Here is a 17,630-nt window from a genome sequence, read left to right as displayed (position 1 = left end):
CACTTGGAGTCTGTTTGGTCATTTATTTGCACACTTGATGTGGAAAAGAATATCCTTCTCAATTTTGTGCTCTGTGGAGACTTATCTTCACTTCCACCCCAAAAACGTCTGCCAAAAAGAGCAAGGTTTACATGTTTGTTTATTATGCAGATGAACATTTTCAATCAGAACTGGCATTGGCTTGTTGCTGTTTAATCCTCTGTTGCCTCAAGATGCAGTAAACAATTTCAGGAAAGATTCAGCATTGGAAACAAGTGACATTATCTCTCCCCACAGGCATATTTGAGAAGGAAAATGAGACTTTGTGACTCACTTGTCGTCTAGATGAGCTTTTAGGTTGGAATGTTTTCATGTTATCAGCGTACTTTAGCCTTCGTCGTGACGGGAAGTCATGAAGCCTGGCCATGATTCTCGCAGACTGGGATTTGTGCCCTGCTGTGATATTTGTAGGATTGTTTTCGCAGTCACAATCGTCATCTGCCGGAGTGGGGGTTGTGTGATGTAACAGTCAGCATTTGTTAGAGGTACCAGAACATGGCTCACTGTTTCATCTCAGAGCTGTTAGTATCCAAGCCCTTGTCCCTAAAGTAATGGAGTCTTTTGAATATTTAAGTCAGACAGAAAGGAGCCAGGCACTGAGCAACTGATGCAAGTCGGTCAAATTATTCAAATCACATCCACTGAGTAAATAAAGATTTCTTCATATGGTACTTTTCAAGAAGTTCTTCACAATTAAATATTAAATATCCAATAAATAGGACAGTAATTAATATAACATACAGGCTGCAGTACAAACCAAGTGGAGATGGTTGTGCTTTGCAATTTGCACTGATACGGCAAGTTCACGCTAAATACAGAGGGAAAGCTGTGCTTTATATTTAGGCAAAAGTAAAATGTTGTCAGTATCTTCTCAGCTGATCATAGTTCCTGAACCATTTGGATTCATTTAATTTTCTTTATCTATAAGAACAACATACAACATTTCTTAACGAGAAGTTAAGAAATGCCAACATAGGACAACGACTGTTTTGTTTGGTATGATACATTTCCACTGAAAGACAAAAGATGGTAGTATTGAAACTTTGTCCAGACTGTTAGTCAGTAGGAGTCGACAGCAAAGACAAAGCTTTATTATTAACCCCCACTCTCCCTTTCTCTTCAGCTGAAGTCCAGAGTGAGATTGAGCGGATTTTCGAACTGGCCCGGACCTTACAGCTGGTGGTTCTGGACGCTGACACCATCAACCACCCGTCACAGCTGGGGAAGACTTCCCTCGCCCCCATCATCGTCTATGTCAAGATCACCTCCCCCAAGGTGAGAGACACACTGAATCTGATGCAGTGATGAATGCAGCAAAACTAAAAACAGGAAACGTCCTGTTGCGTACACTGTGAAAAATGAGGACAAGCGAAAACAATTGGAGCGATGTTCCCTTCACTCTCACAGCCGTGAGTCAACCTTACTGGTTTATGAATTTGCCTTGTTGATGTGTCTTGTCACTGCTCTCGTTGTTTTCCTGTAACTGAGCTGCTCCCTGGCTGTGATTTTTAAATAAGGCATGTCAGACGTGGCTGCTCATTTAAAAAGCGAGCAGAAGCATGAGGGAACTGATTCATCACTGCGACCTTCAACATGCGTAAAAAAGGCTCATGATTCATTGATCGATTGAAAAAAACACAGATATTTTGGAAACACAAAAATTATAAACAGCATAGCTACAGAGAAGTCAGTTTTAAATCAAAGTGACAGCAGTGTGAATCACTTGCAAAGTCTGATATAATTAGCTATTCTACACTGCCTGTCCTCTCAATTACACCAGTTCATTTTAAAGGGATAAAAACCTGTTGTGAAATATATATATATACAGAGAGAGAGAGCCATAGATAGCAGTGGATGTAGTTAGATCATACAATGTAAAAATCTGTTTTGTATGATTCCTGCATCTGAACACTCATTAGAGTAAAGGTGTGTCATCTACCTGCACCTAAAGAATCAAAAGTATAAGAAAACTGGCCCCAATGACACATCGGAGATTATTACATCACTGATTGTTAATACCAATACATCAGTGTAAATCGTGCTGTAACTGAAGATTGAGCTAGTTTTATCTACTTTATTCCAGTGGTACCCAACCTAAGGGCTGCGTCCCTCCCAAAGGCTCGAACGATAGACCTGAGGGTGTGTAAAATGATGAATGAGGTTGCAATGAAGGAAAAAACTATTTCTCTATCAAAATTCAGCCTTTGTTTTTGAGTCATTCTTTATATGTATTACTGGATAATTTTAAATGAAACTGAGAAGTTTCAAGAGGAAATGTTCCTCAACCACTGGTTTAATCTAGAATAATGCCTTGGGCTTTTAAACATACTATTTCATTTTTTTTTTACATGAAATCCCGATCTGAAAAATAACTTGTCAAATACATGTAACAGAGGAAAAAATACAATACGGTAATTCTCTCTGAAATGTTGTATACATTTTTATTTTTCCGTCAAGTGGAAGCACTCAAGTAAAGTACACTTTACTGTGGGATAAGGTTGATAAGATTTGTCTTCACAGGCTTGATTATTGTCCACACAAAGCTTTCATTTAGGTTTGTCTGCAAAACGATCTGAATGGTCTTGTTGCCCTCTGTTCTTATTTCCCTTCAGGTGCTGCAGCGGCTCATCAAGTCCAGAGGCAAGTCTCAGGCCAAACACCTCAATGTCCAGATGGTGGCAGCTGACAAACTGGCTCAGTGCCCTCCCGTAAGTCTCCACGGTGAACTCACAGCATCTCTGATTTGAATCCAGCATTTAAAATAACCTGTAGTTTTGTCCTTCAGAAATGGTTTTGGCTCTGGGTTTCACACGTATCTGATTTCTGATTATTATTTTTTCTATTTTTCATTATTCCTGCCTGGTCTATTTCTGTTCTTCCCTAATCTGCTCAGTTATTATTTTAGAAAATGAAGCAAGCACCCCAGGCTTGTGAAAGAGCAGGCTTAATTTAATTCAAATAGCAGTCCTTATCTGTAGGGATTTCTCAGAATTGATGCCTAATGCTATTTAGTGTTTGATTCACTGTGTTGTTTCTCACATAGTTTTGACATTTTGTACATGGATATAAATCATGATTTCTCCACAGATAATTTGTGTATAAATGTTATTTCTTTGCAAGTTTCCCAAAACTGTCCCAGGTCGTTACAGGGTCTTTTTATTCTGAAATGACACTGCAGCAACATCTTGTCTCGTTGACCTCATCATGTCTGCTTTCCGTTTTATTTAACTTTGACTGCACCCTGTCCTTATCTCAGGAGATGTTTGACATCATCCTCGATGAGAACCAGCTGGAGGATGCATGTGAGCATATGGCTGATTACCTGGAGGCCTACTGGAAAAGCACTCACCCCACCAGCTGCAACCCCCCCAACCCACTGCTAACGAAGCTGCCCACAGCCACCCTGCCCTCCAACCCGGCCCTGGTCTCTGGTGTGCAGGTACGAGCACCGAGCAGATACTGGGCCAACAGAGGTGACCTAGATGGACAGCACAGGAAGCGATAGATTTCAGCTCAGGATTCAATAGTGTGACACATCTCCTGCAGTCTTCATTAAGGAAGGAAACATGTGGAGGGTTTATCAGAGCTCACAGGGACATGCTTGATTAATGGGGACATCCTGCAGCTTCTGCAAATACATGACTCACTGAGATGCTTTGTTGGTCTTATTTAAGTTCCTCATAATGAAAAATAAGTGGGATCAAACATACAGACACACAGAGACTGAGAGGAGTAACATCATTATACAGCAACTGAAGTGAATTGCATAAAGCTGAATTACCACCAACAACAGGTCCAAGGTGCCACAGAGGACAATGGTGAATAATGGCAGACACTTAAAGATACAGACAGACAGGAAGTGGACAGGAAGTATGTTAATCTGCATTTCTTACTACCACGTGTGTATTTTATAACGCATCACGCAGGACAGACTGCCATGTTTGTGGTGTGATTTAGTATTTACATATTACCCAACATTAGCTACTGGTCTTTTCACCTGATGTCACCCATGAGAGAGAAGATGCTGTGTGATCCCTCACCTCCGCCCTCTCTCCATCCGCTGCCATCAGAATGGGAACTGTAAGACTGAAAATGAGGAAATCCCTGATATTGATGAGGAGCAGGAGTGAGCTTGGCAGTGGTTGCTAGTGTGGTGAGATCTTTGACATAAGGTTTGCCCCCTGCAGGACCACAGACAACAGTCAGTGGAGCATTGTGTGCGTGCAGTGGAGTGTGACATTTCATGTTTTGAAGTGTTTATGTGAATATGTACAATATGCATCAAAATAAAAAGGTGGTTCACATCTGGAAAATCAAACATACATGCACCTGAACCAGCGAGAGTGAAGTGGATAATAGTCTGCATGGTTTTTTTAAAAATCTTTTGTGAGCTTGTAGTGTATTGTTCTTGGTTCGTGTCACCTACTGACTGACGTGTGTTTACTGATCTCAGGGCAGCGGTGCAGAGCAGAAGGGAGACAAGGCGTTGGTGGAGAGACAGGGCTCCAGAGAGGATCACCAGCAGCACCATCATCACCACCACCACCACCACCACCAGAGCCAGGACCAGGCCGCCGCCGACGCAGAGGCCGAGGGGGAGGCCAACGAGGAGGAGAAGCCCCCGAGGACCGAGTCCTCCCGGAGAGCCCAGCACATCCACCACCGGTCGTCTTCCACCAGGACTGAGCACCACAACCACCACCACCACCACCACCACCACAGCAGCCGAGCCAGGGGCCTCTCGCGGCAGGAGACTTTGGACTCAGAGACCCCCGAGAGCCGGGAAAGCAGAGAGAGCCGAGAGAGCAAGGACTCGGCTTACATTGAGCCGCGCACTCAGCTCCTCCACCGGGAGGAGGAGGAGGAGGAGGAAGAGGAAGAGGAGGAGGAGGAGGAGGAGGAAGAAGAGGAAGAGGAGGAGGAAGACGAGGATCTAGGGGAGGGGCACCCCCAGCAGCAACAGCGTTACGAGCCGCTGCCCCACCGGGACCACAACCACCATCACCACCACCACCATCACCGCGGCGCGGCCGAGGAGGCCGGCCACGGCACGGGACACCACCGCTCCAAAGAGCGCGAACAGGACCATAACGAACGCAACAAGCAGCGCTCTCACCACCACCACCGGCCGACACGTGACCACCACCACTACTACGACCGGGACAGAGACAGGGACCGAGAGGGGGAGGTGGCTCCCAAAAAGAGGGGCGACGCAGGGGAGTGGGTCAGAGACTCCTACATCCACCAGTGACCGACCAAATCCCTCCTGAAGCTCATGTGGACTCTTCCAGTCTGTTCTCCCATTGTGCTGCTATACCCTGAAACCACAGCATCCTATTTATGTACACTTCCTTTGTAAATGCTGTTGCATCTTTTTTCAATGGCAGGATTTTGATTACATAGATACAAATATAAATATATAAATATATGTATGTGTGTATCTATGCATAGACGTTGTTTATGTGTGGATATGCATGGATATTCTCAAATATGCATATTTTAAACCTGTGTTTGATAAAGCATGACACAAAAGCAGAATTTTTTTTCTGTACTGAGCTGTGCTTTCTGTGATTAGCATTTTTTATTTTATTTTTATTATTATTGTTTTGTTTTTGTTTTGCTTGCAACCACTTGAATAATATGTTCCTTCAGACTACTGCTAGAGTTGACTGCTAAGTCGACTAACCAAGTTAGTTTGATGCTGTATTTGCAGAGGTCTTTTCTTAAGAAAAAAATAGTTTGGCAGTTTGGGAAGTACACTAAATATAAGCACATGAAAGAAACTAGTACAATAGTCCTGAAGTAGCTCCGTCCTTCATGAAGCTCGTTCAGTTCAGTTTGTGTTTGAACTGTTTTACAAGAGGTGTTGATTCAACTCCTGTTGAATTTGTGGTGCTGTTGGGTTGTATTGTGTTACTCTGACATGTGTCTCTATTATTTAGTCTGTTCTCGTGTATCATTGAGAGCAGGCTAAATAACAGAAACATCTCTGTATGTGCTCTGTATATACTGTACATTTGGAAAAAAACACCTCTCTAAAACAGTTTCAACAAAAACTGAATATTATAACCTTCACAGAGGCAGAACTCACTGCATCGAACTGTGTCTAAATGAGAAGATCGATGCCACTCACGTCTGTTTGGTAGAAATGAAGCTAACTCTAGTAGCCGGTTCGCTTTGCTTAGCTTTGACTGGAAACAGAGGAAACTATGACTCTGTCTGAAGGTGAAATAAACTTACCAGCACCCAAAGCTCTAATTGACACTTTGTATCTTTTTGTTAAAAAAAACTGTCAAAAAAAATGAAATAGGTTTTAGATAGGAGACAAATTCAGCTAACTTGTGCAAACTGGCTGCTCACCGTCGCTTCATGTTGAACAGACGGATCTTAGAGTGGTATTAATCTTCAACAACTGAGCTTATATATGTATTTCCCAAACTGCCACACGACTCCATTAATTACATGTTCATCTTTTTTTGCTTAGTTCCCCTTTTTTTTTAAATTCCGCGTCCCTGGTTTTAGATTTGGTTCTGCCATATTTATGCCTCCTTGGAGGTGCACCTTAGTCATGCCTTACAAGACAAACAACTTCTACAATAGCTCCCTCTTTGACATGCAGTACTGTTCTCTTTGTATGGGTCCAGAAACATTTTATAACATTGATACACCCTTTATTCTGCACTTTTACTGATTCACATTGGTTTCATGTAAAAGCAATTTGATATGACATCGCAACTTACTGTAGGTTTACTACCAAAACTCCACAACGGTTCATCTTTTATTAAGTCCGACCCCCCTTTTCTAATGAATGTTGTTTATCTCCCACTTTAATTCTCACTTCATAATATACAGAATGTTCATTTTGGGATATTTCTTCAGTATGTTCCTCACAGGAAAAAAATAAAAATTTAAAGATACATTTACAAAAACAAAATTCAAACAATTCCAAATGTCAACCCGAGAAAGTTGGTGAATCTTCTGTATTTTTGTCATTTTCTCACTCCCCTGCCTAATACAAAGGATTGAGCTAAAATTGAGTCCAAGCCCCTCTGTTTACAAATCCACTGACCCCATCCCCTCACTTTCTTTGGTTTTGCCTGACAATTGTAACTATGAAAACTCCCATTTCTATGCTACATTTGTAGCACTACAGATTTTTTAACAGTGTACATGTGTATGTACATAATGCATAAATATAAAGAATAAAGTTGGCGACTACGAACTGCTGTGAGGGGAGAGGAATCTGATGTGTGCTTTGTCAGTAGACCCAGATAGAGGAGGGAAACTGTGTCTATAAATAGTCTTCTGAAACTCTACTGAAAAATTGAGGTAGATTCACCGGCCCGCCTCCTAAATCGTCATGACAACATCGACAGCAGTGACAGTACTGAGGGGATGTTTCTAAAACGGGAAGCTGTTTCTCCACACACAGATGCCTCCAAAATAGACGATCACTCCCAGTCTGCAGCTGCTTTAATCTTAGAATTGTAATGTTGCTAAACGGGGGGAGAAAAAAAAAATTGTGTAAACATCGAGCGCTGCAGAGAGTAGAGCAGCCATTTTAATCCTCAGTGCAACACTCCAAACAGGAAACGTACAATACACGGCACAGATGCAGCCAGTAAAGGTGCAGGTCCAGACAGATGTGTGGATGGACTGATAAGAGTCCCAGGAAGAGGCACTGAGCCGAGGTCACTGTTAAATTCCTGAAAACACAGCGAGGCAGTCGGACCAACGGGCCACATGTTTGTGCACTGGAGGCACCAATCTATAAATTACACTGTGTGCAAATTTAATGGACACACAATTAAAATTGCACTGAATAAATTAGTGGTTACATGTCAAGTCTGATTTAGCATTCATAAGCACTATATAAACAATAAAGGATTTATAACATGATAATGTAGATGTAGTCCTATAAATAGTATTTGAGCATTAATTAGTACATCAAAATAAAACAGTTATAGTAATATAAATAATAACTTCATAGGAGATATCACCATTTCTTCATTTTGTGGGACCTGCACTTGGTATTTTATACTTCTGAGAAATGTACTTTTTACTCCACAACATTTCACAGTTGTAGTTATTAGTTACTTTTTAGATTAAATTAAAATTTTATAGTAACACTAATACAATATTCATGTATATAATCCAGCACTATAGTTTTTGAAGTATCTAAATTGGCTCCACATTGACAAACCATATTTAAATGTTCTTATATTTATTTAGGATGATAAAAATTAAATCAAATATATTATAATATGATAATAACTTAACTATCTAGAGAGTTATAAACCTTTTATATGATGCTTAGAAGCATCAAACTGTTTTGACACGTTAGTTTAGACACGTTTAAATTAAAGAGATTGTAATGTGTTTTTCGACCAACATCTTTATGACTAAACAGACAAAAAAAAACTTCTGTGACCTGTGTTTGCATGTTGCAGAGGTGTGAGTGGTCTCCCTCTGGTGACTGCAGTGATTCACACACGAGCACAGAAACACTAATTAAACGTCCCGCTCCACTCGTCCGCCGCTAAAAGACACTAAATTGTTAATACCTCTCGTGACCTCTTTCCTCACGCTACTTCCTGATCCGCGCTCTCGGATCCAGCGAATCCACTGTCACCATGGCAGCTGTGTCGTCACTGTTGTCATGGCAACGCTTGCACTGCTGCATTTGCCAATACTCATTCAGTCTCCATCCCCACGTGCCCCCCTCCCTCCCTCTCTCCCTCCCTCTCTCTCTCTCTCTGCCCTCGGTGTTTATAGAGCTTATCCCTATATGGCCCGCAGTTTTAGAGAGCAGCTGTTGGGAGGCAGATGCTGTAAACGGCGCAGTGAGCGTCTTTGTCAACACTGGTCCGTCAAAGCACACAGAGTGTCGTAATATAAACACGACTGTTCCCGTCTGCAGCCTCGTGTGAGGCCTGTAAGAGAAAACAAGCCCTCCGGTCAGTTTTTCAGGAACTTGGCAATAAAGAAGCCGATGGTGTCCCTGTCGGCTCGGCAGGGGAGGGGAGCCGCCGTCTCCGTCTGGTCCCAGATCAGCTCGGGACTGAACCTCTGGAGGAGGCGCAGCTGCTCAGGTGACAGGCCGGCCCCCAGCATGCCTTCTGCTCCGATGTGGGGCTCCTTGAGAAAAGACGACAACAGTGAAGCGTCGTGAAGTGTCGGGCTGAGGTTTCTTTAAGTCTCTGGGTGTGTTTGTGTGTTGTGATTGGTACCTGTGGCTGAAGCGTGAGACAGGGGAAGGTGTTGAGGGCCCAGGCTACCTGCTCCTCGTTCTCCGCCAGAGTCACTGTGCAGGTGCTGTACACCAGGACGCCGCCTTTCTTTAGCAACCGCACCGCCTGCAAACCACACACACACACACACACCGTCTCCTGTTCATGCATTTGTGTCATCAACTCATGAAGACATTTTTAACTACAGACAATTATCACCTCAATCTTTCCTCGCCCTTCATCCTCACTGCTCTAAAACACTCACTGCTGCTGTTTTTCCGGAAGCCGCCACAGAAACACTCAGGGAAGTTAATCATATGTTACCATTGCCAAACCAACCAGTCAGTCCTCATCCTCCAAATCTGATTTTGAAAAAAACAGAAAACACTTCTCCCTGTGAAGCATAAATCTCGCCTCTGCTGCCCTCAAGTAGCTGAGAAAATCAGTTACTGCAGGTTTAAGTGCAATGTGTGTTGGAGACAAGCACTGCTACACATATCTTCCACAGAAAGGCTCTCCTACTTCCTCCTCTTCTTCTTATTCATGCTGAATAACCTTGAGGACATGCTGGTGGAGGCTGATGGAGGACTGTGTTTCACTGGGATAAATTATGTCCTCTGCACTGGACTCTAATCTCCCTGTGGTAATCCATCCAGTAGCCATACTTAAAGCCAAAAAAAAGAAAAAGAAAAAAAATCACCCTCTGAAACGCAATCCTCATGCTTTTCTCTCTTGGTCTACATTTATGTACATTTGACACAAAAAGCAGCCATAAATATGAGGAACATGTCCCATAAAAACATCTTTTAGACGATATTAGTTGTTTTTCTAAAATAAAATACAAACAGTCACGTTTTTTTCAGCATTCAGAATAAGTGCAGAATTATACAAAACATCCTTTGTCTAAATCAAAATGTCAGGAGTAAAGTTAGTCTGGAAAAAAAAACTTCTGTAAATATCATTTAGATATGTTGGATTTTCCCTTTCAGATGCGACTTTAACTGTCAAATGCCGCCACCTACAGGCCGGAGGGAGTCATCACCGACGTCATGTCAGATTTCAAACCTACAGCATGAAGTAACTTGCGCTGCAGAGGCTGGTAGGAGCAGATCTCCTTGAGGCTCCAGGTGCTGGCCATGTTGGGTCTCTGTCCCAGTCCGCTGCAGGGGGCGTCCAGCAAGACCCTGTCGAAGCTCTCAGGAGGGAACGGAGGTCCTGCTGGTGTGAACATAGGCAGAGGTGATGTGTGTTGTCATCTCTCTCTGCTGAGTCCTGGGATTGATCACACACACACACACACACACGACACATTCACAGCCGCCTCCTCTACCTTCAGTTGTGTCTGCCGGCTCGCTGCTCACAGCCCGAGTGCTGTTGAAACAATAAGCTCTGATGCTCCGCAGACGCAGCATTTCTGCGTTTTGACGAATCCGATCGATCTTATTTCGGATCCTGTCCAAGGCCACGACTTCGCCCTGTGGGAGACAGACGCTCAGTCTTTACAACAACAACTTAAAGCAGATATCAGTGGAATGTTTTTGTTAATATAAGTCCTAAATAGTCCTATTTTCCGTCAGCAATCACTTACATGAAGTATTTCAGCCTAAACACGAGTCTCTCCGTCACTCTGCTCTGCTTCACAGACAACAGGACGGTAAAAACACGAGCTACGGGTTACCTGGAACGCTACCAAAAGCCTGCCTTGAACACAGCATTAGCCGAAACGGCTGTGCCACTGATATCTGCTTTAAGAAAACACATGCAAAGAAACAAATGTGCTACAAATTCAGAAAACAACTTTATCAAGTTGGCTACATATAACACAACAGAAGTGTTTCTGTAAAAGAAATGAAAGGACTGTGGGACACAACAGTCTCTTGACTTTAAAGTTGTGGAGATGCTACCTGTTGGTGGTGTCTGAATGTAAAGTGAGTCTGTTGGGTTTATTATGACGTCAACATGATTCTGAGAGAAATTGAGAAACTCTGAATTTTTTTTTTTGAAATTCCGAGTTTTTATCTCCGAAACTGACTTTTAACTGTTAAATCTCTTCAATCTTAAAAAAAAAAGAAAAAAAATCTCAGTTTTTGGCCCCAATGCTCTTCCGTAGTTTTCTGTTTTTGTATTGTTAATTTAAAGTATGAGGGGCCACCGTAGGTTAGATCTGCACTAGTTTTGTGGATTCTACTACTTGGTATAATGTTTTTGAATTTTCTGGTGAAGTTTCCTTCACACACAGGAAGATCAATGCTTTAAATGATAAAACAAAGGGGCGTTGTTTAGCTCAGTGGATAGAGCAGGCGCCCCATATGCAGAGGCTATATTCCTCGCCGTAGCAGCCCCTATTAGATTCCACCAGTGGCCCTTTGCTGCATGTCATTCCTCCACTCCGTCTCCCCATTCCCTGTCTCTCTACAGCTGTCCTAAAAAGCCCAAAAAATATACTTAAAAAAAAAAGAAATTATAAAACCGTATGTATGACGGGCGGTTGTACCTGATCCCCCATGACGGCCGCGATGTGGCAGGTCTTCCCTCCGGGGGCCGCGCACATATCCAGGATGCGCTCTCCGGGACGAGGCCCCAGCACGTGTCCCACCACCACAGACGGGAGGTTCTGCAGACATCGAGCGTGGATTACTTGAACATGTTTTTTTGTTCCCTGATTGGTCCTAAAAGCTACAGCACAATTTAATAAAAGTCTGACATTAGCATTTGTCAGCGAACTTGTTCATCATTCTGACACTAATGCATCTAATAATTACAGTATTCTACTTATAGGTCATAATAGAAGAAATACCTGCAGGAAAGCCAGGTCAGGAAGAACGCCATCGAAGGACGGACTCTGGTAAAGTGGTTCCTTCATCCGAATGCCGATACCTCTAAAAAGAAAATCAAAAAAACAGCAACTTAGTTTTACTGATTTCTGAATTTTAAACTACACAATTAACTCTGCACATTTATCTTGTTATTAAACATGCAGTCACTATAATAAAGAAATTAAATAGTGAACTTCTGTACCTGGTACGCGTCTACAGAGTTGTCTTTTAAGACTAAGAGCAACTGTGATGAACTATCTGGGCAGAGTTTTGTATCACACAATGATCTTCACTCTGTTTATATCACACTGAAGCTCATGACTAAGTACAACACCATGGTAGACTGCACTCTACATATATTACAAAAAATGTACATCTACATACTTGGGAGGCTCATCTGTGCAGAAGATATGGGACCGGTCCATTTCAGCGACTCCATTTCCCACAAACACCCTCTTCCCCTGGAAGCTCGTGGCTCCTCGGGTGCACTTTCCCTCCAAGTCAGAGAAGACAGAAACTACATCTCCCGCTTTCATATCTGATCAACAACAAAAAAAGAAAAAGGGTTAAACTGCTGTGTTGTTGAGTCATAAACACGCATACAAGGATAGTTCAACATTTTGGCAAATCGGCCCATTGCCCTAATCCCTATAGTTTTAGGAGTAGGTTGTGTAAGGTGTGACCTGCACATTCACCACACTATGAGATAATAACAGAACGTTACAAGACAGAGTTGTTTTCGAGGCAAACGCAGAGACTGCTTGCCGAAAAACTGCCCCCGACGGGAATGCGTATCAGCGGTTTTGCATGAATTTACCTCGAAAACAACTCCGTCTCGTAACGTTCCGTTATTATCTCATAACGTGGTGGATGTGCAGGTCACAACTTACTACTCCTAAAACTATAGAGATTATGGCAATGGGCCAATTTGCCAAAATGTTGAATTATCCCTTTAACAACTCTTACACTTGGGGCTGGCGAGGATCCCCGGGGCGAAAACGTGAGCTCCTCTGAGTACGGCGCTGCCACACTGCGCCCCGACCACCACCTCGGAGCTGAGCTGCTTCACGGGTCTGAGGGGAGAAAGAGGAAGAGGAGATCTATCACCCTCTCTGTGTGAACTGCACCGTGCACTCCAGATGCTGATAGACTGATCCCAGCTCCAACAGCGAATGACCACAATAGTCATGAAGAACTGTCCTCAGACACATAACATGACCTTCAGTTAACCTGTAGTTCCTGAAAAATCAATTTAAAGGGATAGTTCAACATTTTGGCAAATTGGCCCATTGCCATAATCGCTATGGTCATAGCAGTAGGTTCGTTACCTTTATTTGTCAGTGCAAGCTGTTTTTAGAACGGCGGAGCAGTGCCGCGAGCTGCTCAGAGCAACGCTACGGAGGCTAATGGGATTTCTTGGTTTCCCTCATCAAACTCATCAAATACACAATCCAACAACTCCAAAACGCTCTGGTGGACAAGTTGTAACCTGCACATTCACCACGCTATGAGATAATAACAGAACGTTACGAAACAGAGCCGTTTTCAAGGTAAATACAGAGACTGCTTGCCGAAAAACTGTCCCTGAAGGCAACTCGCATCAGCGGTTTTGCATGAATTTACCTCTAAAACAACTCTGTCTCGTAACGTTCTGTTATTATCTCATAGCGTGGTGAATGTGCAGGTCACAACTTGTCCACAACAGTGTTTTGGAGTTGTTGGATTGTGTATTTGATGAGTTTGATGAGGGAAACCAAGAAATTCCTTTAGCCTCGCCGCTCCGCTCCACCGTTCTAAAAATAGCTTACACCGACAAATAAAGATAACGAACCTACTGCTATGACTATAGCGATTATGGCAATGGGCCAATTTGCCAAAATGTTGAATTATCCCTTTAAAACCATGTACCTGACTCAAACACCCTCAAAAAGGAGAACACATATTTATTGTGCTGCTACTAAAAATTTCTGTAAGTGAATTTTAAAAAAAGTTGAACTTGAAACGTGCATCTCTGCTCTTCAAATGTCTCTGTTATTTTTTTCTGTGACATCCCACATGGGTTTGGTCATGGGAAACATCTGCCCAGCGGTTGGCCAGAGGTTGTGATTAAAGGCCAAGTGTGTTCATCAGATTCAGATCCATGTGACGTCGCTGCAGCGTTCCTCACATACCTCGGCCCGTCGACGGGAAGAAGAAGCACATCTGGGATTCGTGGGTGTGGGAGAATCTGAAGGGAGCGCTCCTCTGCTGATGAGCCGCACATCTGCTGCTTCAACAACAACAATAACGATACTGATCACAACTTGGCCGACCACAAACAGCAACAACGAATCCAGTCAGATCAATTTTCTTTTGCTCCCAACCTTTTTCAGCTCCTCTCCTAACTTGTGTCTGATCTCCTCCAGGGAGGCGAGGTGGGTGCTGGCCCGGACACACGTATATGAGGGCGGGTGTGAGAGACATGTGAGCAGCCTGTGGAAACGACTTTCTGCCTCCTGGTGACCCACTGCAGCCAACACCTGAAGGCAACAAATGCAACAGGGAATGAAATTAAGATCAGTTAATTCATTTTAGCTGGCTCAGTGCTGGACAGGAGGCTGGACCCACTAAGGGTCTGTGGTGAATTCAGTCACACACACACACACACATTACCTCTGCAACAACAACAGGACCAAAATGTGGCGTGGACATTTTTTATTTTAATTTTTGAGTTAAACTCTACTTATGCACTTATTTGAACATATTTTACACAACGTTGTGTTGATTGTTGTTTTTATGAGCTACTGGACAACTGTACTGGGATTTCCTTTTGGGGATGAAAAGTTCTATCTATCTATCTATCTATAAAAACATTACACATGTAACGCAAAATATCAAAATATGCACAGTAGCACTGACATCCTATGCAAAAGAGCCAATATTAATCCGGTACATAATGTTACAATTTGTTTTATTATATTCTTACCACTGTTTTTTATTGTCTTTGTACTTATTTTTATTTATTTATATATATTTAATTGATGCTCTTCTATTTTTTTCTGTCCACTTGGCTGCTGCAACACTGTGTATCTCACCATCGAGGAATATGTTATCTTAAAAAGGGTACAAATTATTCATTCCACCATATTAAACAGAATAAATAAACAGCTAAAGTTACAGCTCCTACTGAGAGCACCGAGGGCACGTATACAGTATTGGTAGACTAGGCTTCTGTGTGGGGTGAAAATTTGCAGAGAAATTGACAATCACAAAATACAAGATGTGAAATTCAGTAGATATTTGAAAGCTGGTGCTGAGAGTTTGTGCTCATGATTCTAAAAATCTTAGCGATGCCATAAAAGTTATATTTTTTACAATTGAAGGAGAAGGCAGTGTTTAATTTATATGATTTAGATTAGTTTAGTTTATTTAGATCCCCATTAGCTTTTGCCACGCAGCAGCTATTCTTCCTGGGGTCTTTTGATGATGAGAGATTTATTGTTTTCCAGAAGTGAGCAGAGGAACACACAAAGTCTTACCTCCTTGTTTAGGAAGACACTCTTAAGATGTTCAGTCACTTCAGGCCTTAGAGAAATCCTTGGAAAAATGGACATGTTGAACCTGCTTCAATCTGTACAAAGAAAAACCTCCGGTCAGTAACTGGAAAGTAAACAAATCTTGATTCATAAACAAAATTCCTCCAACCCACTTACAATTAAAAGTTTTTAAAAGTCATGTTATCATTTCTATTGTATATAATGTGATCTGCTATGTGTGTGATAATTGCTACAATTGCTAGCACATATACATTAAACACACTTACTTTATGAGTATAAAGCAGCATAAATAAATACTACAGTATGCTGTTAAAAACATCAAATGCAATGGGAGCACTGTAGTAAATGAGAGAGATAAAGAACGAACCTCCCTTTGTTTTTATGACTGTCGTCGAGCACTGGCTCTTTGTGAATTCATTATAACACATTGCAGGTATTGAGATACCAGGATTTGTTTTGTGTTGGGGTCGTTTCCCCAGAATAATCTCGATGGATGGACCTTGTGATACTTAATGAACATGGTCCGGTCGTATCGCCGACCATTAGTCCCGTTCAACTCATCGGCTTCTTACATAAAAATGTAATAAATGCACTGTTTAAATAACCGTACAGGTTTGGTCTGATGACAGCGTTTATTCTGCCCATATTGTTCATATTATGGACTCGACAGGCGTCTACTCACATTTAGCTGCTCGTGGCCGGTACGGCTATTTCCGCGTACGTCACAAGTGCTGTAGTATGAAACGACCAATCAGGAAACCCCACAGGAGTGGACGACGTATCCAGCTCAGAGCGATAGATATAACAGAGTGGCGACAGCCTTTGATGTCGCCGCCAGCGCGGTCACGTGGTTCATGTAGCTCCCAATAGTTCCAAACGAGGCTGCCGCTGTCATGTTCTGCTATGGGACAGACAGCACTGAGCTTGCTTTTGGACGGTAAATATTAAAAAATAAACCGTACAAAGGTATATTTACAACTGTTACTGAATTACTGTATGTACATCAATGTCAGTTTTCAAACAAAAGGCAAAATCTTCTTGCTTCAAGGTTTTATTTGTCACTCTAAAGTGAAGATTAGCCTGCCCTACAGTAAAAATGGCATAAGAAGAGGAGTAAAGCAATATATTAAGCGGGAATATATATATTTAAGCATAAAAGATGTTCAATGAAACCCACACAGTTTGAAACAACGTTCAAAACACACACACAGCCAGTATCACAACTAAATATAAAGCCCGCTAGCTTAATGCTAACGTATAATGCAAAACCTCATAGACGGGCTAACAGAAATTAGCATCGATATCGCCATTTTGCGGCAACCGAGCCACAGCAGTAAAGCTGCCAAAACCTGGCTTTAGCGCTGTCAACACGTCACAGTTTTAATATTTTTTTCATGCAAGAAAGTCACCGTTTAATCCGGAGTCTGTGGTCAGTTCATAACGTTTGTTAGGAACTTGCACCGATGTTTGTTCTGGGAGAAGTGCAGAGTCTGTGTGAGCCCAGACCGGGGACCAGGGCAGCGGCTGTCACAGCAGCAGCAGCCGCTCTACTGAGCTGATCTGCCGGGGCCGACCGTCCGTCCTCCCGTCGGAGAAAACGAGCCAAGTAACGTATCCGCATGCTTTTAGAGGTTTACTGCTGGCTGGTTAAATTATTTTTAAGAGATTAATGTTGGTCTCATTGATGAAATTTAACAACTGTGGCAGTGGCATTAGTTTGTTTGAATGAAAAGTGAGCAGGGCTGCTTCTGGGCTACGGACTGAAATCACCACAGTTACGTAAATAAATAAATGTTTTTCAATGAACCGATCAGTCTAATAATTTTTATTTTGTTAAGTCAACATGGTTACTGTACTTGGGAAAGATTATTACCACTTTATAACTTAAAATTGGTCGGTATTTCGTCAACGTAGCTCAGTAGTTTCTTGCTGTGCAGCCATAGAAACAGACGTGGTCCAGCGCCGCGGGAGGAATGTTTGGAACTATTGAGGGCTCCATGACCCGGAAG

At 42.5% G+C, this 17,630-nt stretch overlaps 3 protein-coding genes across 13 annotated transcripts in view; 2 read left to right on the top strand and 1 right to left on the bottom strand.

The window, feature by feature from the left end:
• Nucleotides 1-7,281, top strand: part of cacnb2a (calcium channel, voltage-dependent, beta 2a) — a 61,141-nt gene extending 53,860 nt beyond the window's left edge. For 7 of the 8 annotated variants that reach the window (XM_085763314.1, XM_085763310.1, XM_085763315.1 and 4 more), the window contains 4 exons: nt 1,163-1,314; nt 2,652-2,747; nt 3,296-3,478; nt 4,493-6,095. In XM_085763314.1, the coding sequence (XP_085619440.1) occupies nt 1,163-1,314; nt 2,652-2,747; nt 3,296-3,478; nt 4,493-5,290 (1,229 nt within the window). In that variant the 3' untranslated portion in view covers nt 5,291-6,095. Of the gene's footprint in view, nt 1-1,162; nt 1,315-2,651; nt 2,748-3,295; nt 3,479-4,492 lie in introns of all 8 variants that reach the window. The other variant, XM_085763316.1, reaches the window with a different exon arrangement.
• The window catches only part of LOC146966724 (zinc transporter ZIP12-like), a 201,537-nt gene that overhangs the window by 65,882 nt on the left and 118,025 nt on the right, over nt 1-17,630 (top strand). The gene's annotated exons all lie outside the window — the stretch shown is intronic.
• Nucleotides 8,084-15,714, bottom strand: nsun6 (NOP2/Sun RNA methyltransferase 6). 4 transcript variants are annotated; one of them, XM_085763328.1, is made up of 11 exons: nt 15,604-15,714; nt 14,449-14,604; nt 14,257-14,354; nt 13,052-13,158; nt 12,470-12,623; nt 12,067-12,148; nt 11,764-11,883; nt 10,600-10,744; nt 10,339-10,484; nt 9,270-9,395; nt 8,084-9,177 (listed from the first exon to the last, which is right to left on the bottom strand). In XM_085763328.1, exons 1-11 carry the CDS (start codon nt 15,676-15,678, stop codon nt 8,998-9,000), a joined length of 1,389 nt encoding a protein of 462 aa, XP_085619454.1. In that variant the 5' UTR covers nt 15,679-15,714; the 3' UTR covers nt 8,084-8,997. The 4 variants fall into 4 exon arrangements, with proteins under 4 accessions (XP_085619454.1, XP_085619455.1, XP_085619452.1 ...); XM_085763329.1 differs by having other exon boundaries at nt 14,257-14,351; XM_085763326.1 differs by having other exon boundaries at nt 8,776-9,177; nt 10,339-10,487.

Source organism: Trachurus japonicus, chromosome 20 (genome assembly GCF_045865225.1).
Source record: "Trachurus japonicus isolate A0001 chromosome 20, Traja_1.0".
In the NCBI taxonomy this organism is placed as follows: domain Eukaryota; kingdom Metazoa; phylum Chordata; class Actinopteri; order Carangiformes; family Carangidae; genus Trachurus; species Trachurus japonicus.
This window is presented reverse-complemented; position numbering and strand designations above follow the sequence as displayed.